The sequence below is a fragment of the Schistocerca serialis genome, chromosome 3 (genome assembly GCF_023864345.2).
Source record: "Schistocerca serialis cubense isolate TAMUIC-IGC-003099 chromosome 3, iqSchSeri2.2, whole genome shotgun sequence".
NCBI lineage: Eukaryota > Metazoa > Arthropoda > Insecta > Orthoptera > Acrididae > Schistocerca > Schistocerca serialis.
Window position 1 is genome coordinate 612,819,642 of NC_064640.1, and position 27,367 is coordinate 612,847,008.

The window sequence follows — 27,367 nt, forward strand, 5'->3', positions numbered from 1 at the left end:
ATCTACCCATCTAATCTTCAGCATTCTTCTGTAGCACCACATTTTGAAAGCTTCTATTCTCTTCCTGTCCAAACTATTTATCGTCCATGTTTCACTTCCATACACTCCATACAAATACTTTCAGAAACAACTTCCTGACACTTAAATCTATACTCGATGTTAACAAATTTCTCTTATTCAGAAACGCTTTCCTTACCATTACCAGTCTACATTTTATATCCTCTCTACTTCGACCATCATCAGTTATTTTGCTCCCCAAATAGCAAAACTCCTTTACTACTTTAAGTGTCTCATTTCCTAATCTAATTCCCTCAGCATCACCCGACTTAATTCGACTACATTCCATTATCCTCGTTTTGCTTTTGTTGATGTTCATCTTATATCCTCCTTTCAAGACACTGTCCATTCCGTTCAACTGCTCTTCCAAGTCCTTTGCTGTCTCTGACAGAATTACAGTGTCATCGGCAAACCTCAACGTTTTTATTTCTTCTCCATGGACTTTAATACCTACTCTGAATTTTTCTTGTGTTTCCTTTACTGCTGGCTCAATATATAGATTGAATAACATTGGGGACGGGCTACAACGCTGTCTCACTCCCTTCCCAACCGCTGCTTCCCCTTCATGCCCCTCGATTCTCACAACTGCCATCTGGTTTCTGTACGAATTGTAAATAGCCTGTCGCTCCCTGTATTTTACCCCTGCCACCTTTAGAATGTGAAAGAGAGTATTCCAATCAACATTGTCAAAAGCTTTCTCTAAGTCTACAAATGCTAGAAACGTAGGTTTGTCTTTCCTTAATCTTTCTTCTAAGATAAGTCGTAGGGTCAGTATTGCCTCACGTGTTCCAACATTTCTGTGGAATCCAAACTAATCTTCGCCGAGGTCGGCTTCTACCAGTTTTTCCATTCATCTGTAAAGAATTCGCGTTAGTATTTTGCAGCTGTGACTTATTAAACTGATAGTTTGCTAATTTTCACATCTGTCAACACCTGCTTTCTTTGGGATTGGAATTATTATATTCTTCTTGAAGTCTGAGGGCATTTTGCCTGTCTCATACATCTTGCTCACCAGATGGTAAAGTTTTGTCATGACTGGCTCTCCCAAGGCCGTCAGTAGTTCCAATGGAATGTTGTCTACTCCCGGGGCCTTGTTTCAACTCAGGTCTTTCAGTGCTCTGTCAAACTCTTCACGCAGTATTGTATCGCCCATTTCATCTTCATCTACATCCTCTTCCATTTCTATAATATTGTATAGACCCTCTATATACTCCTTCCACCTTTCTGCTTTCCCTTCTTTGCTAAGAACTGGGTTTCCATCTGAGCTCTTGATATTCATACAAGTAGCTCTATTTTCTCCAAAGGTCTCTTTAATTTTCCTGTAGGCAGTATCTATCTTACCCCTAGTGAGATAAGCCTCTACATCCTTACATTTGTCCTCTAGCCATCCCTGCTTAGCCATTTTGCACTTCCTGTCAATCTCATTTTTGAGACGTTTGTATTCCCTTTTGCCTGCTTCATTTACTGCATTTTTATGTTTTCTCCTTTCATCAATTAAATTCAATATTTCTTCTGTTACTCAAGGATTTCTACTAGCCCTTGTCTTTCTACCTACTTGATCCTCTGCTGCCTTCACTACTTCATCCCTTAGAGCTACTCATTCTTCTACTGTATTTTTTCCCCCATTCCTGACAATTGTTCCCTTATGCTCTCCCTGAAACTCTGTACAACCTCTGGTTTAGTCAGTTTATCCAGGTCCCATCTCCTTAAATTCTCAACTTTTTGCAGTTTCTTCAGTTTTAATCTACAGTTCATAACCAATAGATTGTGGTCAGAGTCCACATCTACCCCTGGAAGTGTCTTACAATTTAAAACCTGGTTCCTAAATCTCTGTCTTACCATTATATAATCTATCTGATACCTTCTAGTATCTCCAGGATTCTTCCATGTATACAACCTTCTTTTATGATTCTTGAACCAAGTGTTAGCTATGATTAAGTTATGCTCTGTGCAAAATTCTACCAGATGGCTTCCTCTTTCATTTCTCTCCCCCAATCCATATTCACCCACTATGTTTCCTTCTCTCCCTTTTCCTACTCTTAAATTCCAGTCACCCATGACTATTAAATTTTCGTCTCCCTTCACTACCTGAATAATTTCTTTTATCTCATCCTACATTTCATCAATTTCTTCATCATCTGCAGAGCTAGTTGGCATATAAACTTGTACTACTGTAGTAGGCATGGGCTTCGTGTCTATCTTGGCCACAATAATGCGTTCACTATGCTGTTTGTAGTAGCTTACCTGCACTCCTATTTTTTTTTACTCATTATTAAACCTACTCTTGCATTACCCCTATTTGATTTTGTATTTATAATCCTGTATTCACCTGACCAAAAGTCTTGTTCCTCCTGCCACCGAACTTCACTAATTCCCACTATATCTAACTTCAACTTATCCATTTCCCTTTTTAAATTTTCTAACCTACCTGCCCGATTAAGGGATCTGACATTCCACGCTCTGATCTGTAGAACGCCAGTTTTCTTTCTCCGGATAACAACGTCTTCTTGAGTAGTCCCCACCCGGAGATCCGAATGGGGGACTATTTTACCTCCGGAATATTTTACCCAAGAGGACGCAATCATCATTTAACCATACAGTAAAGCTGCATGCCCTTGGGAAAAATTACGGCTGTAGTTTCCCCTTGCTTTCAGCCGTTCGCAGTACCAGCACAGCAAGGCTGTTTTGGTTAGTGTTGCAAGGCCAGATCAGTCAATCATCCAGACTGTTGCCCCTGCAACTACTGAAAAGGCTGCTGCCCCTCTTCAGGAACCACACATTTGTCTGGCCTCTCAACAGATACCCCTACGTTGTGGTTTCACCTACGGTACGGCTATCTGTATCGCTGAGGCACGCAAGCCTCCCCACCAACGGCAAGGTCCATGGTTCATGGGGTAGGACACTCAGGTTATGGTTAGGATTTACGACACAGATGATAAATTGGAATTATCTTTATACTTATTCTATTTAGATTTGCTGGGAAGATTAATAACTTTCTGCACACTTCTTTAGATTCACAAACCATGGGTTCTTCTCCCTGTTCATTTATTGTTTCATTTGTTCAACACTCCATTCTATGTCTTGTGTGTTTCTTAACCATAATTAAATGCTATACCCACCAAATTTTTAAATGTTCATCCCCCTCTTTTTCTTTGTTAAGGTTTCAAAAATTGGAACACTAGTTCTGAAAGCTCAGGAATAGGAGCATGTAGTTGTTGACAGTAACACAACTCACCTGTCTATTGATAGTACCACTGATTTTATACATTTTGTTAATAAGGTACAGTTTTTCTCTATCAATCTAATCAACATGTTACAATAAAGTTATTTCACAAAACAGATGTATACCTTAGGATGTTTTGATAATGTCTGCATACAATCCATGCTTTCTGCTGATACCCTGGATTTAACACCATATCCAGCATCTGATTTCCACAGGATGTGTAAGAACTGAAGAAGTAACAAATTATTTGAGAAGCAGCACTATAAAAATCAAATTGAACAACTGAATATCAAATATACAGGGTGGTCCATTGATAGTGACTGGGCCAAATATCTCACGAAATAAGCATCAAACAAAAAAACTACAAAGAACGAAACTCTTCTAGCTAGAAGGAGGAAACCAGAGGGCACTATGATTGGCCCGCTAGATGGCGCTGCCATAGGTCAAACGGATACCAACTGTGTTTTTTTAAGTAGGAACCTCCATTTTTTATTACACATTCGTGTAGTATGTAAAGAGATATTAATTTTTTAGTTGGACCACCTTTTTCGCTTTGTGATAGATGGCACTATAATAATCACAAACGTATAAGTATGTGGTATCACATATCATTCCACCAGTGTGGACAGTATTTGCTTCATGATACATTACCCATGTTAAAATGGACCATTTAACAATTGCGGAAAAGGTTGATATTGTGTTGATGTATGGCTATTGTGATCAAAATGCCCAACGGGCGTGTGCTATGTAAGCTCCTCGGTATCCTGGACGACATCATCCAAGTGTCCGGACCGTTCACCAGATAGTTACATTATTTAAGGAAACAGGAAGTGTTCAGCCACATGTGAAACATCGACCATGACCTGCGACAAATGATGATGCCCAAGTAGGTGCTTTAGCTGCTGTCACAGCTAATCCGCACTTCAGAAGCAGACAAATTGCATGAGAATTGGGAATCTCAAAAACGTCGGTGTTGAGAATGCTACATCAACATCGATTGCACCTGTACCATATTTCTATCCACCAGTAATTGCATGGTGATGACTTTGAACATCATGTACAGTTCTGCCGCTGGGCACAAGAGAAATTACGGGACAATGACAGATTTTTTTGCACTTGTTCTATTTAGCTACGAAGCATCATTCACCAACAGCGGTAATGTAAACCGGCATAATATGCGCTATTGGGCAACGGAAAATCCATGATAGCTGTGACATGTGGAACATCAGCGATCTTGGTGGGTTAATGTATGGTGTGGCATTATGGGAGGAAGGATAATTGGCCCCCATTTTATCAATGGCAATCTAAATGGTGCAATGTATGCTGATTGCCTACGTAATGTTCTACCAATGTTACTACAAGATGTTTCACAGCATGACAGAATGGTGATGTACTTCCAACATGATGGATGTCCTGCACATAGCTCATTTGCAGTTGAAGCAGTATTGAATAGCATATTTCATGACAGGTGGATTGGTCGTCGAAGCACCATACCATGGCCCACACGTTCACTGGATCTGACATCCCCGTATTTCTTTCTGTGGGGAAAGTTGAAGGATATTTGCTATCATGATCCACTGACAACGGCTGACAACATGCCTCAGCGCATTGTCAATGCATGTGCAAAAATTACAAAAGGCAAACTACTTGCTGTTGAGAGGAATGTCGTTACATGTATTGTCAAATGCACTGAGATTGACGGACATCATTTTGAGCATTTATTGTATTAATGTGATATTTACAGGTATTCACGCTGTAACAGCATGCATTCTCAGAAATGATAAGTTCACAAATGTACATGTATCACATGGGAACAACCAAAATAAAATGTTCAAACATACCTAAATTCTGTATTTTAATTTAAAAAACCTACCTGTTACAAACTGTTCATCTAAAATTGTGAACCATATGTTTGTGACTATTACAGCACCATCTATCACAAAGAGAAAAAAGTGGTCCAACTAAAAAATTCATATTTCTTTACGTACTACATGAATATGTAACAAAAAATGGGGTTTCCTATTTTAAAAAAACACGGTTGGTATCTGTTTGACCTATGGCAGTGCCATCTAGCGGGCCAACCGTAGTGCCCTCTGGTTTCCCCCTTCAAGCTAGTCAAGTTTCGTTCTTTGTAGTTTTTTTGTTTGATGCTTATTTCAAGAGATATTTGGTCCAGCCACCATCAATGGACCACCCTGTATTTCATAAAAAGTTTATTTAAATTACAATTAATTCAAAATGTCTTGCAACTACAGAAAAGACAAGGTTTGCTAATATGCACAAGAATTAAAAGAAATTAATGACAATGCACATTCTACTTCTATATTTGCATTTGTTGTCCACAAGCCACCATAAGGTGTGTGTTGGAGAGTACATTACATAACAGAATAAATTTTCCCACTTCTGTTTCACTTATAATAAGTAGACCAGAAGAATGATTGTCAATGGCCCTCTGCATAAAACTGAATTTATCTTATTTTGCCCTTTTGTTTATTATGTGTGACATATGTTTAAAGGAGCTATATGTCCAATCATACTTAGAATTCTTAGAGCAAGTATTTTTGTGAAACACAACACACTTCTTAAAGTGCCCTGTAAGAGAGCTTGCTAATTGTTTCTGTAGCACTTTCACATTGATAAAACAAACTGATGATGTATTGATCAATTTGTCTTTGAATTTTCTAAATCTCCCCTATTTATTGAGCTTGGCAATGGTCTCAGACTGATAAATAACACCATAAACTAGATCAAACTATGGTTTTTCATATAAATTCCTTGCAAGTAAATTACACATCCTTACAACCTTTCTGATAAATTTCAGTCTGACATCTTCCCTCTCGAAGCTAGATTCATGTGACCATTCCATCTTAATGTGCACTAGAGAGGTACTCCCAAATACTTGAAATTTATGACTGACTGCACTGGCTGATTGTTTAGCCTTTGCACCAAAGTCTGATTATAGTCATGTTTTCAAGCACTCCATAATATCTTTACATTGGCATTTAAATCATTCAAGAACATAAACAAGACCACCACATTTCCTTGAAGTTCACAGGATGCTAATTTGATCTTTGATAATGCGTGAATGCATGCTAGGAACTCTTTGGTCCAATTTCACCTGTTTTAATATTACATAAACATATATTTCGTTTGATCAAAGCAGTGTGGAACTGAATCCTAAAATTTCTGGAAATAAATAAATGTGGTATCAACCAAAAATAAACTATCTTCAATCTTCCTGGTCTCAATAATGAATATAGCAAGCTGGATTTCACACAATTAAACCTTGTGGAATCTATGTATTTTTGTTGTTAATGATGGAGATGGGAAGAGGAGGTAAGCAGAACATTAAAATATCATGGTATGATATCATATCAGGCCAGAATGTGTTACTGGGGAGTTTTCCTAGGTGTTCGTATTCAGATCAACAATGCATCATAAGTGGTTTCTGCAGAAACTCCACCTCAGTGAAAAACTGGACTCACATGGGGTAAGTTCAGGTAAGAATATGTGTCTGGTAAGAGTTCGCAGCAACATGTTCTCTACATTGGCAACACTGACCACCAACAACAAAAAACTACATTCAGTTATTGGTTCCATAGCAATGCCATCACATTTAATCTTGAAGAGCATCATCAGATTTATCATTTGTAGCTGGTAAATATAAGTTTTTGTTCTAAATAATGTAATCTTTAAGTTGTATATCATAAGCAATAAGCACTATCTATGTATGCTCTAGAAAATACAATTACTTGCCAAAGGAATCACCATTCTGTGAGGATCAAACCATGGTATGACAAACAGCAGAACTAAGCAATGACTACTATTTGAGATAGTTTTTTGAACTGTAAAGCACTTTGGTCAAGAGTACTTTGTAAGGTATCAGGAAAAACCACACACGTACACTTAAACCACCCCCCATCTTCATTTCTAATGTTTACTAATCCAGGATGACCCATTAGGTAGACAGATGTGAGTGTTCTGTTTCAAGCTGCACATTCTAGAGTAGCCACAATTCAAGAAGCTGCAAAACCCTTCGAGACAACGGGAGTATTCCCATTCAATCCAGATGTCTTTGCAGCAGAAGACTTTGCTCTATCAGAAATCACTGAGACAGCCAAATTTCCAACAACTGAAGGAGACAAAGGAGTTCATCAGAAGCCTAGGGATAAATGCTGCTCCTCAGTGACAAATAATTTGTCTGAGCAGTCACCAGAAAAAACCAAGATTGTGACAGAAATGAAATTCAGAAAGCTGATGTACCAGCAGGTGTAGGCTTATCCAGTACTTATCCACTGCTAAAATATGATCAACCCCCCCAAAAAATCCAAGATTTTGTCTGGATCTCTGTATAAAAATGCATTGTTAAATAAACAAGCTAAACCAGGCAAGACCAAGCTGAGACAAAATACAGGTACCTACCATGCAGAATGTCTTGAGCTAATGTGGACTTAACTGCTCCATCATTTTCAGGAACAATCAGATCCAAACCCAAGGAGAGCAATTTTTAAATTTTGAATTGCCCAGGGTGTGGTGAAGTCTAGAAGGAGCCTATCATGGAAGACTGTATTAGGTGTGATAATTGCTCCCAAAGATGGCATGAAGAGTGCATCGGTTATGAATGGCATGATGAATTTTCTTGTGATTTATGTTAGTGCATACTCTTTAACTACATGTCACTTATTCTTACTGGACAATGTGGTTAAAAGTTCAAACGAGCTGTGTCTTCCATATGTTGACATTTAAGGTTGTTCCCAAATAAACCAGCAATAATTTGTTACACGAAAAGTTCGTTTTAACCTTCTCATCTACTAGATGTGAGTGGTTAAATACTAAATGCATATTTTTTCCTGACTTTCCCATCATATCTTCCACACATTAGTACAGAGAAAACTTCATCTAATTGTACCCTAATAAAGTTTACTTATGAACATGGTGATAATGGGCACCACAGCTTTCACAGATATGAACTTTGTATGTAAAATGATAAAATGTAACCCTTATGCAATTCTTTGCCACTGACACTACAGTTTTTCACTGTGGCAGAGTTAGCTTGAAAATGCTCAAGTGAGCAAAATTATCTATTAGCACAAAATCATGAAATAAAGTTTATATACATGTGGTATCTGACTTTTGGACACCATTCATCATCCTGAAGCCATACATATACATGATGAAATGAAGGAAATGAAATAATTTCTGACTCATCTGCAATTAGGTACTGAAATAATTTTACTGGTTGAAAGTGAAATTTGGTACCAGAGCAGTTCTTGAATCTGGATTTTCCACTTCTTGTGAATGGTTGCTTTGACTCCGTCACCTATATGGACATGTCTCCTGTCTGACACAAATTCTCATCTTATCGCTTATTACTGATGTAGTGTCCCCTGACCTTCATACTTATTGCTTGCTGGCATTTGCTGAATTCTCACAAGAATTCAGCAGGAAGAGCACATTCACTCTGAAGAGATCTAATAGGCATCAAGTCATGTATACATTTATATATGTGTAGTGTCTGTCCCTTTGGACATGTCCGAAAGAACAGAACTTGTAACAAGGGTGAGATAGCCAATAATCCTTTCAATGCCGCTGCACAAAAAAGCCCAAATTTCTACAAGAATCAGCGATCACTGTGAGTAGTGAAGGTAATTGGTTGAGGTACTACATTAGAAGTGTGTCGATAAGTTGGGAATTTGGATCAGTCGGGGACCCCGGACAGCTGAGGTGGTCAAGACGGCCATTCGTGAGAAACAGAAAAATCGGGTCGAGTTCAAGTTCAGCACAAATTTTCTACTTTCCCCGTTGATTTAATTCAATGCCCACTAGCAGCTAATGTCATCATTCATTTGATTAACTGTCATAAAAAGGCTGCAGAATAAAAGATGGTGTCTGTTCTTTTGAACATGTCCAAAAGAACAGAAAACACATACACATAAATTACCTAATTATTATAACACCACTACAATTTGTAGTTGCTGCTGGATAAAATAAAAAATGCTGCCATGGCTTATGTAACAGACCATGGGAGTGGACCAGACCAGAACTGATCAAATACATGTACGTCAGCAACTGTCTGCTGATACAACAAGACTTGATGCTATGGTGATGGGCAATGACATCACACACCAGGTGAGGGACTAGCAACATAGTAACAATGATACAGCAGAAAGACAGAGCCACTGTGGTTTGGTGACTTGATTACTCCATGCCCAAGTCACAGGCTCTGTTGGGACTACTACACAGGAATTGATGCTTTGGCAAAATAAGTAGGCATCAAACCTGTATAAATACCTCTCACTTTAAGAAGATGCATGCTGTCTGTGATCTGCAATTACCAAGGACAGGTATACACCAATCTACAAGTTGATATGACTCAACAAGCTGGCACCAAAATACCTGTCCTCCATTAATTTTAAGTTTACTGCTGGCTTTGTGTCCAATGTTGTGGATTAAGTGCCTTCCAGCTGGTGGGCCACCTCCAAGCCTGCTGCACTGGAGGGCTGCCGTGCAAGGCCAGGCTGGTGCAGCTAGCCAACCACTATCACCTGTGCAAGCATACTGTTGCTGTCTGCCTCCATTTGCAAGGGCAGACACTGCTGCTGAGAGCTATCTTCTGCTGTGGGGTTCATGGTGGTATTCCATGCCTACCAGTGCATCCTGTCCTCAGTTGTGAAGCTACATTCAGTCCATGCACCCACGGCCAATCCTACCACATGCACCTTGTGTCAGGATTCCCACTGAATCACTGTCATCAATGTGACTGGGCAAGTGACGCTGCTGGGTGCTGGAGACTGGAGGCAGTCTGCTTATCTCAGTGCCTCCACACCTGCCATCTTCAGAAGACATCCTCAAGGGTGTTGCTACCACAGAGGATAAAATGTATGTTTAATCAGTGACATTTTCAGGTTGATGCAAATGACAGCTATCAAGCTTCCTTCCAATGCTACACTTCTACCCCACCCAGGGTGGAGAACTATTGGCTCCTAACACTAACAACACAGTCCCACCACCCATCATAGTGGCCATCAAACCCAGCCATTATAAATTGTGACAGAAGTGGACACAGAAGCAACAACCACTGCCAATACAGATGCTTGCAGCTGGGTCTGGGTCCATGTCATCAGTCACAGTTAAATACAAGGTGATTCAAAAAGAATACCACAACTTTAAAAATGTGTATTTAATGAAAGAAACATAATATAACCTTCTGTTATACATCATTACAAAGAGTATTTAAAAGGTTTTTTTTCACTCAAAAACAAGTTCAGAGATGTTCAATATGACCCCCTCCAGACACTCGAGCAATATCAACCCGATACTCCAACTCGTTCCACACTCTCTGTAGCATATCAGGCGTAACAGTTTGGATAGCTGCTGTTATTTCTCGTTTCAAATCATCAATGGTGGCTGGGAGAGGTGGCCGAAACACCATATCCTTAACATACCCCCATAAGAAAAAATCGCAGGGGGTAAGATCAGGGGTTCTTGGAGGCCTGTGATGAAGTGCTCTGTCACGGGCTGCCTGGCGGCCGATCCATCGCCTCGGGTAGTTGACGTTCAGGTAGTTACGGACAGATAAGTGCCAATGTGGTGGCGCTCCATCCTGCTGAAATATGAATTGTAATTGTAATTGAATAGCTCTGCGAGTCGATTTTCCTGGGCTGCGAACAAATGCTTGCTGGATGCGTGCTACATTTTCATCACTCGTTCTCGGCCGTCCAGAACTTTTCCCTTTGCACAAACACCCATTCTCTGTAAACTGTTTATACCAACGTTTAATACACCACCTATCAGGACCATACTTCGTTCGAAATGCACGCTGAACAACTGTCGTCGATTCACTTCTGCCGTACTCAATAACATAAAAAGCTTTCTGTTGAGCGGTCACCATCTTAGCATCAACTGACGCTGACGCCTAGTCAACAGAACCTCAAGCGAACAAATGTACAACTAAATGAAACTTTATAGCTCCCTTAATTCACCGACAGATAGTGCTTAGCTCTGCCTTTTGTCGTTGCAGAGTTTTAAATTCCTAAAGTTGTGGTATTCTTTTTGAATCACCCTGTACAATGAGAAGCACAGTGGGTTGAGTGGATTAATTGATTTCTTCTGCTGGGTCATGTGCAAGGGAGATAGATATGAAGCAAGAGTGTTGTTGGAACTTAAAAGAAGAGTTTTTAAAGCTGGAGAAACTGACTGACTTGTCCCAATTGTAGGGGAACACTAGAGAACATTGTTTGCAGCTAGTGAGATACACACAGTGCAATCTATTAGGCCATAGCATACCATGTACTGAGTCAGCACTGGTTAAGTGCCACATGTTCCGTTGTTATGGTCATTTTGTTAAGCAGTGTATGGCATCAAGGTAGCCCATGATTAGGAGTAGAGTTCAGAATAACTGTATCACTTGGCCATCTTGTATTGTTAATTCTGTGTGTTTCATTGTTTCAGTTGTGTCAGGTTATTGTGTTTGATTTTTATTTGGTGTGATTTGATGGACAGGGGTTCCACAATGTCAGAATCTGACATGCAGGATGTTTCTAAATGGGAGGTGATTAAATAATTAATAAATCATGTAGTGCATTTTAAAACAAATAATTTAGAAATGTATAGGAAGCTAGTTGCTATGAGGGAAAATAGGGCTTCATCTAATTTGACCCTTCCTTCATTAGATTCAAACAGCACAAGTTTGGTTACACCCCTTCAGGTAAACTAATGGAGTTTAAGCTAATTGCTATGCATGATGATATGGCTTCATCTAGTTTGACCCTTCCTTCATTACATTCAACCAGCAAACGTTTGGTTACACCCTTTTCAGGTAAACTAATGGAGTATCAGTTGTCATTTGTAGATGACTCAGTGGCAGCTCCAAGGCTGGGGTTCTTTATGGATGAGCAATTATTACAATAACTAAGTTGTGCCAGACAGGGGAAGCCAAGCATTTGTTAGGTATCATGAAGGGCTGAGAGACATGTTTACATTTGAATAGCTAAGGGTAGGTCTCAAACAGTGCTGTAAGAAACAGAATATCACAAGGTTCTTTTGGGATCAACTGAGTGGGGAGTCATAGAAGCAGAATGAGATGGCAGAGAGCTTTGTCGATAGAAGCATAAAAATTAAAATGAATACTTATGAGCTAACAGAGAATGGTGAATCACATGAGCTAACAGAGAATTATTCTCAGAGATGTGGAGCATAGGACACTGAATACCTTCCTAAGGGGGCCACCACCTGTTATGCATAGCCAAGTATGGGCAAGAACCCCATAGGATCTGGATGCCATCATTAGGGTAGCTACAGAGCTAGAGGAGACTCATATGGCAACAACAGAAAAACTCATTCTCAATAAATTTCAATTTTGTGGGAAAATATGGAGATGCAGAGAGTTGCTTTGTGGACATTGTAACTGGAGGTAAGCATAGATATTTATTGGATGCAGGGACACCCATGTCAGTGCCAAGTCTGGATCTGTAGTGTGAGAGGCAGTTGAATCCCCAACATTATAGATTACATGATATAGTAATGATGTAGATTTGCTTGGGTCAGCATGACTGCAATTTCAGGTTGGGGTGGAATGGTTCCAGATGAATGTAGAAGTTGTGCTTCATATGGGTGAAGGTTGCTAAACAATTCTGGGGTTTGATTTTCTGATTTGTCATCATGCTAAAACTGATCTTCAGCAGAGGAACTGGGGAGGAACCAGGAATTTGTTCCAGCTAGGAACAAACTCTCACCAGGGATAACTATCAACAAGATTCACCTATCATGAAGGACAAACCAATTACACTGCAGACAAAGCCTCTAAGGTTAAATTCATGTGAAATAGTACCACAAACTGCAAGGAAACATAATACTGCAAGAAGGACTCAGTCTGTGATTAGCATTACAGGGAGGGAAATAAGTCAAACTACCAGTCAAAGTATAACATGTGGTAGCACCATATGTGGTTTATGTATTTTGTTAAAAACATAAGGGAAACTTTCATTGCATAGCAAAGCACCAAGGGATATACCTAAGCAGCAAGCAAAGAAACTGCCAGATAGATGAAAAGAAGTGCCAAACATAAGGGATCAACTGAACAGGACCATTTAATGTGAAAAGATGATGTGTTAAGAAACTTTGTTAAGAGACAATTTCAACATACCACCTGTGCGACGCAGCAGCCATTTTTATATTCGTGCCAGTGTTAAAGAGTGATAAGTGTGATAAACACTTTCAGAAAAGCAGAAAGCAGAACTACATTTGGACCATGACAGACAGGAAAATGTAACAAATCATAAATGTTTTAGCTAACATTTCTGTGAATGTGGAATAAAAGGACCTATAATTAATAACTGGCTTGGCTGCTTTTGTCAATAATAAGATTTTTATAGGACAGCTTTGGGACTCTCCCAAAGTCACCCCACAGATATTGTAACTAATTTTTACTATCTCTTTTGTTTTAGAAACTGTCAAACTACGGTACAGAAATATAAATGGGCTCTGAAGTCAAGGAGATATAGAAATTATACTGAGGAAAGGCTCAAAAAGGCTGTTAATGCAATTGAAATGAAAACCCTGATGTACCAGAAGGCATCTCAAAAGTATGGAATCCCAAAAAATACACTTCTACTAAAGGTTAAAGAAAGGCACGGGGGAACAGTGGGCAGGCATTGCATATTTAAAAACCTTTATAAATTTTTGGATCCCACATGTGGACATTCAACCTCCAATGTACAGTAAAGGCATACCTTGAGAGATTTGGCAGGAAGAAAGCAATATTTAAAAAAAACTTCCCTGGAATAGACTGTGCAAGACAATTTATGCAAAGGCACAATGCTGTTGCGACACACAAGGCAGTGATAAATATCACATATACAAGAGCAGCAATGAAGAAATCATAAATGCATTCTTCAACAATTTGGAGATAGAAATGGAAGGTGTTCCACCTGAGAATGTGTGGAATTATGACATAACCAATTTAGTTGATGGTCTGAAGTGTTGAAAAATAATTATTAAAAAGCAACAAACTATCCTGAACAAACACAGAACTTTTTAAAAGCCTGTACCTTGGGCGTGTGGTGATGCAGTGGCAACACTCATCCCCCTTTACATAAATTACAAAGCTAACAAACTATTGGGACACATGGATGAAAAACTGGGCACCAGGAGCTAGGTATAATAGAACCAGGAGTGGGTGGTTTCACAGAGGGTGCTTTGAGGATTGGTATAAACCAGTCCTCAAAGCAAATCCAATTGCTCCTACCTACACTACTGACCATTAAAATTGCTACACCACGAAGATGATGTGCTACAGATGTGAAATTTAACCAACAGGAAGAAGATGCTGTGATATGCAAATGATTAGCTTTTCACAGCATTCACACAAGGTTGGCGCTGGTGGTGACACCTACAACGTGCTGACATGAGGAAAGTTTCCAACCGATTTCTCATACACAAACAGCAGTTGACTGGCATTGCCTGGTGAAACATTGTTGTGATGCCTCGTGTAAGGAGGAGAAATGTGTACCATTACATTTCTGACTTTGATAAAGGTTGGATTGTAGCCTATCGCGATTGCAGTTTATCGTATCACGACATTGCTGCTCGCGTTGGTTGAGAGCCAATGACTGTTAGCGGAATATGGAATTGGTGGGTTCAGGAGGGTAATACGGAATGCCGTGCTGGATCCCAATGGCCTCATATCACTAACAGTCGAGATGACAGGCATCTTATCGGCATGGCTGTAACAGATCGTGCAGCCACGTCTCGATCCCTGAGTCAACAGATGGGGACGTTTGCAAGACAACAACCATCTGCACGAACAGTTTGATGATGTTTGCAGCAGCATCGGGGTGAACACACATTGGAAGTGTGTATTCGTCATTGCCATTCTGGCATATCACTCGGCATGATGGTATGGGGTGCCATTGGTTACACGTCTCGGTCACCTCTTGTTCGCATTGACGGCACTTTGAACAGTGGACATTATATTTCAGATGTGTTATGACCAATGGCTCTACCCTACATTCACTCCCTGCGAAACCCTACATTGCAGCAGTATAATGCACGACTGCATGTTGCAGGTCCTGTACAGGCCTTTCTGGATACAGAAAATGTTCGACTAAAAATGTCTGGTCAATGGTGGCCGAGCAACTGGCTCATTACAATATGCCAGTCTCACTCTTGATGAACTGTAGTATCGTGTTGAAGCTGCACGGGCAGCTGTATCTGCGCACGCCATCCAAGCTCTGTTTGACTCAATGCCCAGGCATATCAAGGCCGTTATTATGGCCAGAGGTGGTTATTCTGGATACTGATTTCTCAGGATCTATGAACCCAAATTCCATGAAAATGTAATCACATGTCAGTTCTAGCATAATATATTTGTCCAATGAATACCTGTTTATCATCTGCATTTCTTCTTGGTGTAGCAATTTTAATAGTCAGTAGTGTATCTTGAGATGACGAGATGGTGTTAAGCTTATTATAGGTAAAAACCTGAGATCGTATATCAATCTTGAAGTGCTCCAGCTGTGTGAAGAGTACAACATAAAAATAATTACACTGCTGCTGAATGTAACCCACCTTCTGCAGTTGCTTGATGTTGCATACTTTCGACCTTTGAAAGTACAGTAGCAGAAAACTGGAAATAGATGGCAATGGGCAAACGGTGCAGCTCTACACCAAAGAACCAATTCCCCATCTTGCTCAAGAAGTTGTGGGAATGCATGACCTCAAGAGGAGATAACTTGCAGCAGGCTTCCACAAGACTGGCATCTACACCATGAATCACCAAATTGTGCTGGAAAGGCTTCCATCATTCATAATGGCCCAGGAAACAAACCCCACCACAGCCATCAGTGACACCTTCATAGATCAACTTGTACAGAAGAGAAATGAAGCAACTCAGAAGCATCAAACAGCGACACATAAAAATTTACATATTCCCACAGGAAAGAGCATTTCTGCAGAGGACATTCTTGTTGCCACGATGAATGAACCATCCACTTCAAAAGAAAGAGCTGAAACTGCACAGAGATCTTGTCATCTGGCAAAGACAACAGTAAACAAAGAGGGCACAGACAGCAACAATGATGCAAGCTTGTCTTCTGTACCTTATGCAAAATCAGATGACAGTGTAACCATGGATGATTAGGATGAAGAAGATGGATCTGAAGACACTGACTAGTCTTCACCAACCCACTTGGTTATGTCTCATGGGAACTAAATGGAGAATGTGTGTGAGGGGATGCATTTACTTGTCATATATGAAGGTGAACTGTATCCATGACAAGTCACAAAAAGAGCACCAAAGTGTCATGTGGTTTCTGACATGGAAAAATGTGGGAACAAGTGGAAGTGGCCTGAGCAAGAGGCTCTTGTAGAATATGCTTCAGAAAACATCAGCCCATCGGAGCAAGTTGGTCATCGAGATATTTTTTATGTTAAGGAGTTGGGACTGTATGTGCTGGACTGAATTTTATCAGATGCCTTTTTTCTGGTTTCTGGTCATTTGCCATTTTTCATGACTTTGTATCTCTTTGCAGTTACTTGTTAATTTATCAAATTCTTTAATGTGTTTAATCTATAATTTTTTTTCAGAAGTTTTACTTTTCTATTACTTTTATGACATTGTGGTGTAGCCAATTCTGGTCAAAATAAAGAGTTGGCTGTCTAATATTAGGACAGTTCTTTTTATTAACTGGTTTTGGCCTGAAAAATTACTTGCCCAAACATTACCCCAACCCATTGAGTAAAATTGGGACAAAATCTAAGGGGGCTCGCTTGGCAAGGAATGGTTACAGAGCAGATGTGTTTCATATTCAAAAAACAGAAGGTTACATCCATCAAACTAACTTTCATTTAGTCATTTAACATGATAAAGCTTTTCAGAAATCCAGGAAAATACTAAAACCTTTCCCAAAGTATCCACAGTTTATGTTATTTATTTTAAATTTGTTGCAAGATAGGTCAACTGAGTAATGTTCATGGGTGGGAAACAGTGGGAAGTTCAGTGAACTTATAGTTCTACGATAGGGACTGGATTACCTGTAGCCAATAAGGTGTATACACTACTTAATAGGCATAAGGAATTTACTGAGTGAATCTCTTTATTCTTACACACGTTATTAAGGGGTGAGCCCAGAGTAAATAATCTTGTAAGATTACTTTGCTAGTTTGTCAATGGTCATTCAATGGACTTAATGGCACCTATAAAAAAGGAGAAAAACCAGTGGGCTAGTGTCATTTAGGTTAAGTATGTAGCCATTGAACCTTATGGTTTAAGCTGACTACTATAAGGGAAAAGCTGAAGGTACTGTCCAAATATCAATTTGTAGTATGTATGTTGAGTCCTTGTAGAATTACCATTAGCTAAGATCCAGAGGCTGGATCTACCAAAGAGGGGAGGTGAGTAGTGCCACTACTATTTTTTGGTGCTACTGAATAAAATAATGATGATGCCACAGCTAATACAACAGACCATGCAAGTGGGCCAGACCAGAGCCAATCAAACACTGCTTACTCAGGTAGTGTCTGCTGATACAGCAAAAACTTTTGCTGCAGCACAGGCCAAGTAAGGGACCAGCATCATAATGACAATGGCACAGCAGGAAGACAGTCACTGCAGCATGATGACCTCATTACTTCATGGCCAAGTTATTGGGACTATGTGATGAGAATCTGTGCCTTGGGAAAAGAAATATACACAAAGCCCATATAAATACCCTCACATTTAGATATATGCATGCAGTCTGGCAGCTTTAAGCTTTGAGGAAAGGTCAATGCTGGTCTATGGGTCTACATGAATCTACAAGGTGCCACCATGAGACTTGGTCTCCACTAACTGTAGACTGCCTCTGAGACAAATATTGTGGACTTAGTGTCTTCCTGCCATTGGGCAACCTCTGGGTCTACTTCCAGTCACTGCCAGCTACCCTGGAGGGTCACTGCTTGAGACCAGGGTGGTACAATTGCCCAATCATCCATTGTGGACATACTGTAACTGTCCACCTCCACTTGCAAGAGTGGGCAATACTGCTGTGAGCTGTCTTCTTCTGCAATGTCTGTAGTGGGACTCCATGCCGACCAGTTCATCCTTGCTGAGCTGTGAAGTTGTGTCCAGTCAGCACACCTGCAGCCCAGGCCACAACATATAACTCATATCAAGTGCTGGAGATGGTAGGCAGCCTACCTACTTCATCTCCACACCTGCTGCCTTTGTCAGGTGCTCTAGAGGGCATTGCCACTGCAGAACATTGTTTTAGTGTGTTCACTAATAAAATTTATTTTAATCAATATTGTTTTCATATTGATATGGCTGACAGCTACCAAGCTTCCAACAATTACTCCAACACTACCCTGCCATGGGTAGTGAACTTTTGGCTCCTGATACTAACAACATGCTTCCATCACCCACCATAGCTACCTTGCCCTGGGTCCTGAACTACTGACTCCTGACAATAACAACACACTTCCACCACCCATTGTAGTGGCCATCCATCCCTGACTCTTACATTATACTGAAATTCTTGCCAATTATAGATGCCTTAGACTCTGTAGTTACATATATCACTAAGATTTTTCAAGACAAGGCCTTTTCTCAGATCATTTCTTGTGTCCTAAGCAAGGTTTTTGACAATGTAGAACATATGCCACTTCTGGATAAACATAAATTTCATAAGGTAAGAGACAATGGCATAAAAGTACTGAAAGCTAATGTAGAGGACTGTAAGTACTGATAAATTTTCTATGTTGTTAAAGAAAGATCTATGTTAGAACAAATTGGGATCACGGTTGGGGTATTTTTGCCTCTCTTAATGATTAAAGACCTGTTCTCACACATAAGATGTCAAAATGTAAATCTCGATCTGGTGTGGGGTGACAAAGCCTTAGACAGAGTGACATTCACAAAATTGCTGGGGATTCATGTGGATGAAAACTTAAATTTTAATGACCACGTAATAAAACTTGCACAGAAACTTAATTCAGCCTGTTTTGCCCCCTGAATTATTGCAAATGTTTGTACCTCGGAGGGTGCCAGAATGGCATATTTTGGCTATTTTCAGTCTCTTGCCACATACGGAATAATATTTTGGGGTTCCACAACAGGGCGCCTAAAACAATTTTTTTGTTGCAGAAAAGGGCCATCCGAATAATAACTCACAGCCATCCACAGACACACTGCAAACCCATATTCAAAAAGCTTAGAATACTTACTATACCATCATTATACATATACAAATGTGTATTGTATGTCAGGACCAACATTGCATATTTTCAGACAAATGCCGACTTTCATAACTACAATACCCGTAACAGAGCAGCACTCCATACTCAGCGAACAAAAAGAATGAATACACAAAGGCATGTGAGCCATATCGGTGCAAAACTGTACAATGCACTCCCAGTCAACATCAGGCAGTTAGAAGATGATAACAAATTTAAAACAGAATTTAAAAAATTTCTAGTAGAACAATGTTTTTATTCTGTAAATGACTATGTAGGTCAATAAATTTTTTCTGGTGATATTTATAAAGGCAAAATAAAAAATACTCTATCTGTACCTAATCATTCATTATCTAATCATTCATTACATTTACATACTTAAAGGACAGCTGTTGTGTGATGAATATACACTCCTGGAAATGGAAAAAAGAACACATTGACACCGGTGTGTCAGACCCACCATACTTGCTCCGGACACTGCGAGAGGGTTGTACAAGCAATGATCACACGCACGGCACAGCGGACACACCAGGAACCGCGGTGTTGGCCGTCGAATGGCGCTAGCTGCGCAGCATTTGTGCACCGCCGCCGTCAGTGTCAGCCAGTTTGCCGTGGCATACGGAGCTCCATCGCAGTCTTTAACACTGGTAGCATGCCGCGACAGCGTGGACGTGAACCATATGTGCAGTTGACGGACTTTGAGCGAGGGCGTATAGTGGGCATGCGGGAGGCCGGGTGGATGTACCGCCGAATTGCTCAACACGTGGGGCATGAGATCTCCACAGTACATCGATGTTGTCGCCAGTGGTCGGCGGAAGATGCACGTGCCCGTCGACCTGGGATCGGACCGCAGCGACGCACGGATGCACGCCAAGACCGTAGGATCCTACGCAGTGCCGTAGGGGACCGCACCGCCACTTCCCAGCAAATTAGGGACACTGTTGCTCCTGGGGTATCGGCGAGGACCATTCGCAACCGTCTCCATGAAGCTGGGCTACGGTCCCGCACACCGTTAGGCCGTCTTCCGCTCACGCCCCAACATCGTGCAGCCCGCCTCCAGTGGTGTCACGACAGGCGTGAATGGAGGGACGAATGGAGACGTGTCGTCTTCAGCGATGAGAGTCGCTTCTGCCTTGGTGCCAATGATGGTCGTATGCGTGTTTGGCGCCGTGCAGGTGAGCGCCACAATCAGGACTGCATATGACCGAGGCACACAGGGCCAACACCCGGCATCATGGTGTGGGGAGCGATCTCCTACACTGACCGTACACCACTGGTGATCGTCGAGGGGACACTGAATAGTGCACGGTACATCCAAACCGTCATCGAATCCATCGTTCTACCATTCCTAGACCGGCAAGGGAACTTGCTGTTCCAACAGGACAATGCACGTCCGCATGTATCCCGTGCCACCCAACGTGCTCTAGAAGGTGTAAGTCAACTACCCTGGCCAGCAAGATCTCCGGATCTGTCCCCCATTGAGCATGTTTGGGACTGGATGAAGCGTCGTCTCACGCGGTCTGCAAGTCCAGCACGAACGCTGGTCCAACTGAGGCGCCAGGTGGAAATGGCATGGCAAGCCGTTCCACAGGACTACATCCAGCATCTCTACGATCGTCTCCATGGGAGAATAGCAGCCTGCATTGCTGCGAAAGGTGGATATACACTGTACTAGTGCCGACATTGTGCATGCTCTGTTGCCTGTGTCTATGTGCCTGTGGTTCTGTCAGTGTGATCATGTGATGTATCTGACCCCAGGAATGTGTCAATAAAGTTTCCCCTTCCTGGGACAATGAATTCACGGTGTTCTTATTTCAATTTCCAGGAGTGTATACTTAAGCAGTGTTGTGTATATAAGGACTTGCCGTTTAGGGAGGACAAAACTAAAGCCTTATGAAAAACAGACTATGGATTTAAAATAACAAGCAGGGCTGTATATAGGGTAGATTAATTTCATTGTATTATTATTAACTTCATTGTATTATTTTGTTTCGTACTTTTTTACGTATATATTGTTTGTGTCCCATTTCTTTGAAATGGCTTACATGTACCCTTGACAACATCCATACAATATTTATTTTCAATGGATGGATAAATAAAATAAATAAAAAATAAATAAATAAGGACCCAGGGAGTATTACATCGAGATGACACAATTTTACTTCACTATAATAATGACTGAAAGACTGCAGTATGCTATAATATTATGATAAGTCCATTGTTCAACCATCTTAAGTAAAACATAGAAAAAAGATGCATTGTTAGAATAAAGAACTGCCACAAGAGACATATTTATGTATCATGTCACAGATTATCATACTCAGTTAACCACTATGAACTAATTGGCCATACACTATTCAATATGCTCCCAATTGGTGGTACAAGAACTTCCTGAAAATATATTGAAACAAATATTTATGACAGTTTAGTTGCCCATCTATTCAATAACCTGAAGGAGTTTATGAACTGTGATGTCAATAGCGGAACTATTGTATTTTTGTGGACATTAATAAAATTATTGAATAATGTGTTTGATACTTTTTCTTTTCTTTGCTGTAATGCCCAATCAATTATAAAACTATTGGTGTAAAGGAGGGTGTTGTACCTTGAGGATAGTATTCCTAGGAACACATGAAGTTTCTTGGTTGGTGTTTCAATACAGTGACCAATTTTAGAATTACATAAAGGAATGCACACTAGAACTATCTGGGATTTTTTTATTTTCTGCTTGTTTTGTTGTGATACAAGAGGGTGTGTTTGTAAACATTTTGAGTTTTACATATTTAAGTGCTTTATAATATTTTAAAGTTATTTGGAAGTATTTATTAACTCTTTGGTTACATAAATTTTTGGTGACTAAAATTCCACATATTTTTGAAACTGCTTATATAACATGTGGGTGGTTAAACCATACTTCATCACCCAGGCATCATCTTGTATATTGAAATGGAAGGTCTACTACCATGGAACTTGTGATATATGCAAATGAAATGAGTTTCTTTAATGTCTTAACAATTTTACCTCTCTTGAAAATGGCTATTTTTGTTGGTTTTCAAGAGCTTCTATTTCAAAATATATTTAACTTGTAACTGGTTTTTAATAATACTTCTACTCAAGTGGATTTCACTGACTGATTGTAGTATGCAGTGGAATAATGATGTAACACATACACCATTAAATACAGTACTGAGAAGATTTTCCTGTCTGGAATACTTTTAAATATCATTAGTTATTCCTAGGTTCATGGCTATGTTGTACCTTGGACCATTTTTTCACATTTGGAAAAACCTTACTTTTCAGTAGAAATTGTTGTCATTTCAGGAAAATACTGTAGTCCATTAAAAGTGAATGCAATAATTTTAAATCAAATTAGAAAATATATTGAACTTCCACTGCACAGCAAAGGTATGTTCTAATTTACAACACTGTTCCATAATTATTAAGATACACCATTTTCTATAGTCTGTACATTCTGCTCCATTACACCTCATTGACATGCTTTTAGTATATCCTTTGATTTTGACAATGCATAATGGCATTTGCTTTCACATTTTCACTTGGCCTAGTGTACATAATTCCTCCACAATCCTAATCACACAGTTCTGATAGATTTTTTATACACAGCCAGAGTTTGAAATCATTGACAATATTCCTCCCGGGCTTTGCAATTTTAATAAATGTAAGCATCTGTCACTTAATATTTTATATACATTTTCCCCATTTGACATAGGATTTAGCCACACTAATCAAAACACAACTCACACTATGTAATATACAGAAACTAAGTGAAACAGTGATGAAAAATTTATGTAGGAATGAAATTATGGACCACTGCACATGAATAACTTGGATAATACAAGTGAGTTATCTAAGCCATTGAAGAGCATAAACAGATCACGCTAATTCTTGAGAAATAAAACTTTGGTGTGTTGTAGATTCATGCTGAGATGTGGGCAATGAAATGGCATAGCTGAGGCCCATGCATTTCATAAATGTGACATTACTCGTGGGAATAGAAAGAAGGCAGTGATGACATTTAGTCATGAATCTGTCAAAAGACTAGTAGTATTCAAAAAGTTGAAATTTGAGAAAGTTTGATAGCTTCTAAATTCGCTTGAGCAGCTCTAATGGATAAATAATCAACCTGTAACATGTCTGATTCATTTTCTATATCTGTTCAAGATTTGGTTACTGGGGGCCATCATATAACTAGCATAACAACAGCATAGCACTAACAGAAAAAATGAATATTAGAACACAGCTAATATTAGGAGACAATGACAGCAGTGAATTCCTGATAACTAACTTAGCCCAAAATGGACACCTGCATACAGAATTCGAAACGTTAAATCAAGGAACAAATATCACATTTGCTACTCTAACTTCTTCAGTAATTAAGTGTAATTTTTTAACCACATCAGACAATGTTACAATATTTTTCTCTTCTTGAACATTATAGTGGGAAACAATTTTAATGTCCCAATAAAATGTTAATGTTCTAGGACATCGTAACATGCAACAAAAGTATAACTGAGGAAAACAACGCACTACCTATAAATGTTTGTGAAGCACTATGAAACATAATTCGTTGTAATGAAAGAAATTAATAATAAGACACACAACAAATGTAGTACAAGAAATCACTGTTTTAATACTCAACAGATTTATTCTCTTTCAACAATAATTTCCAAGGAACTCTGCACATCTATTTATTAGGAAAAATTAAGAAAATTAGATACTTCATCCATTAATATGATTCAGAAATCATCTCCTTTGAAAAGGTATAGTAGAATTTGTCATAGAGCCATTATTAAAGAAGAATTGATACGAAATCTATAACATTTTGAGTCAGATTTGGGAGATATATGATAGCAACATTGTAACATAAGCTGAAAAATAAATCAAAACACAATTTTTGTGTAAGAAATACTGCAACAACAGTTTTAGACGCACCTGAAACTAGTCACCCAGAGGAGAACTTAGTAAGTAGAATGTTGCTGAACTTCACTGAGAATGTTGCTGAACTTTACTAGCTATGAACTGCTCCTAATAATATAACAATTTTTTCTACAAATAGCAATGTAATGTAACAGAATGTACACGCAGCAGAAGCACAATAAAACGAGTTAACTGACATTACTTCACTCCCTGGTTGTCCATAGGCCACATATATTCTTGACAAGGATAATTTGTAGCTTAAGATGAATATGAAACCATAATTGTTCATTAGCTTAGCAATATATAAATTATTTCAAACACGATGTACTAATTATTGAATAGCATAATACTGAATTATTTTCTGCATTTTAAGTTTCTTGGTTCACAGGACAAATAATAAACAGCAAAATAGTATAGCAGGATGTTTAGATTTTTTATGGACAAATATTATAAGATGAATATTATGGAAAACTTAATACTTACTTTCCTGAAAGAGAGCAATATGTAGAAAACAATGACTTTAAAGTGATACAATGTCCCTGGATGTTGATAAATTCCAAAAACTGGAGAGTGTGGTTCTGAACTAAAACACTTTAAAACAAGGGTTATAACCAGTGAAAGTATAAGAAATGTGTACATATTTGGGTAAATGCAGTAAACTCTGTCTTTCAGACAGTCTGTGTAACTGAAGATTAACTACTGCAAGAAACAGGAGACATAAATCTCTATTATCTTCAACAGGAGATTAGATAAACATACAGGTGCTGTTGAAGTTAAGGGAAAGAGCAACTGATACTGTACAGAAATTATGTCCCTGGAGATAAAGATGGAACAACATTAGGACTCTACTAATATATTAATCTGTGAATAGCACTCATGCACCTTCCTTGTTATGCTGAAAGAAAATACATGTATAAACATTGTCACTATTAGACTAGAATAGCTCTTATCTTCCACATTGACAATAACCTATAGAATATCCATGAACATGAATAAGGTTGATGGTTAGAAATTTTCTGATAACTAATAATTGTCTTGAATAATTTTAGTGCTGAAGGCACTTTCACTCTAGCAATTTCAACACTACACATAACACACACTGGTTTTGTAACTAAAAGAAAATGCCTTTCTTGCTAGATGCAACCAAAGCTATTTGTCTATACATCTGTAGTGCAAAGTTATCAACAACAAATAAGTTGGTTCTGTTGTCTTACTGAATGTCTTACAAGCATCATAAGCTTGCAATGTGCTGGAGTCTCAGCTTAGCTCTGTAGCGAGATTAATACACTGATTAATTCATATGTTACAGAAACACTTACGGTTCATGGTAATTATGCTCAATGGCAATCAATGTGCCACAATATGTGTTCATTTTTTTAATCCAAACATGACAGACAAATTGACTGCTTAATTTAGGGAAATTGCTGATATAACAACAAAATTTTAAAATGAATTCAGAAGTTCTACATGTACTGCTGTGAAGAAAATTGATAATTATTGAAGTCAGTTTTGAGAGTTTGAAAATTATGAATTGTTTCTGAATAATCAGATGTATCACTTTTGAAGGTTTAATGTTCCAGCAACTTTAAATCTACTGTAACTATATTTGCATGGAGTCTTCCATAATTTTTTTATCTGGTTCTTACTAGAAGTATTCTATACTAGAACCTTTTGCTTACTGTTTTTCCCTGTAACACCTCTTACATACAGCATACAGCAAGATTTCATTTAAAATATTTGATATTCTTCTTGGAACATACTGTGGATCTAGAATAATGATGAGCTCCAGCAGATAATTTCATCAGTTTTCTGCAAATGACTGGTAGTGTTTACAGTCTCAGTTGGGGCCACCTATATATCTCTTTCTTTTATTTTCTTCATGCAGAAACGTGCTGTCTGTGCAGAGATCCACAAAGAGATGAACCCACACTATTTCAAATTATAATCATTGAGCTTCTGCTTCAGCATGAATAAGTGGGGAAGCACTGGGATGGATTTTGAAGGTACCAGTACAACAACACTTATCTTACATTTCAGTAGAGAGAATGTTTGGTGAATCTTCTAAACATTGTGTTTATCTAAAAATTATTTGATGTTATTTACTGATTAGAAAGTGCTACCTTACAACTTTTGCAGACACTGCTTTTACCAACTGAAGTATCTGCACCCTGCTCACAGATCATTTCTGCTAATAAAGATGATAATGATGATAGTATGGTCTGGCAGCATGAACTTGAGGTCTTGAGTGCCCTAATAAAATCCGATGGATGTGTTAAAATGATTTAACAGTTATAACATCTGTAGATTTAACAGTTATAACATCTGTATTAGAAAAAATATATATCTGCAGCTTCTTACATGTGGACACACACACACACACACACACACACACACACACACACACACACACACACACAAACACACACACAAACACACACACACATTGAAAATATGCATTATATTACCTCATAACAAATTGCTAAAAACTGAATACAGAGTTCAATGAGAAATGTATTGAGAAACTAAGGCAGATGCATGTGGTTAACAGGTCGCTGGGCTTTCAAAGGATGAATCAGCTACTTTACTACATGCTAAAACCCCCAACATATAAGCCATATGCCACAAGCACCACAATGTTGGGGGGGAGATGTTAGGCACAAAGAAGTGATAGGTGGGGAGAGGAGAGGATTGTGTTCTCCAATATGAAGCATTAGTGCACACTGATGAGGTAATTTCATCTCTTAGGTAATAGGTTCAAAATAGCTCTGAGCACTATGGGACCTAACATCTGAGAGGTAATAGGTCAGATACATATTAATCCTTTTGTTGCAGTAAAAGTGGGGCATCATATATGCTTTTGATCTTTCTTTCTGTTGGGTATATTCAGTATAGCACTTGTAGAGCACTGAGGGAATCAGCGTAGATGGAAAATTTCCTTTC

General features: G+C 39.0%; 1 protein-coding gene across 1 annotated transcript in view; it reads right to left on the reverse strand.

Annotated features, from left to right (window-relative positions):
• The window catches only part of LOC126471043 (uncharacterized), a 162,515-nt gene that overhangs the window by 68,951 nt on the left and 66,197 nt on the right, over positions 1-27,367 (reverse strand). Inside the window, exons 2-3 of the mRNA XM_050099110.1 lie at positions 24,911-25,010; positions 3,406-3,540 (exon numbers count right to left, since the gene is read on the reverse strand). Coding sequence (XP_049955067.1) covers positions 3,406-3,540; positions 24,911-25,010 — 235 coding nt within the window. The remainder of the gene's footprint in view (positions 1-3,405; positions 3,541-24,910; positions 25,011-27,367) is intronic.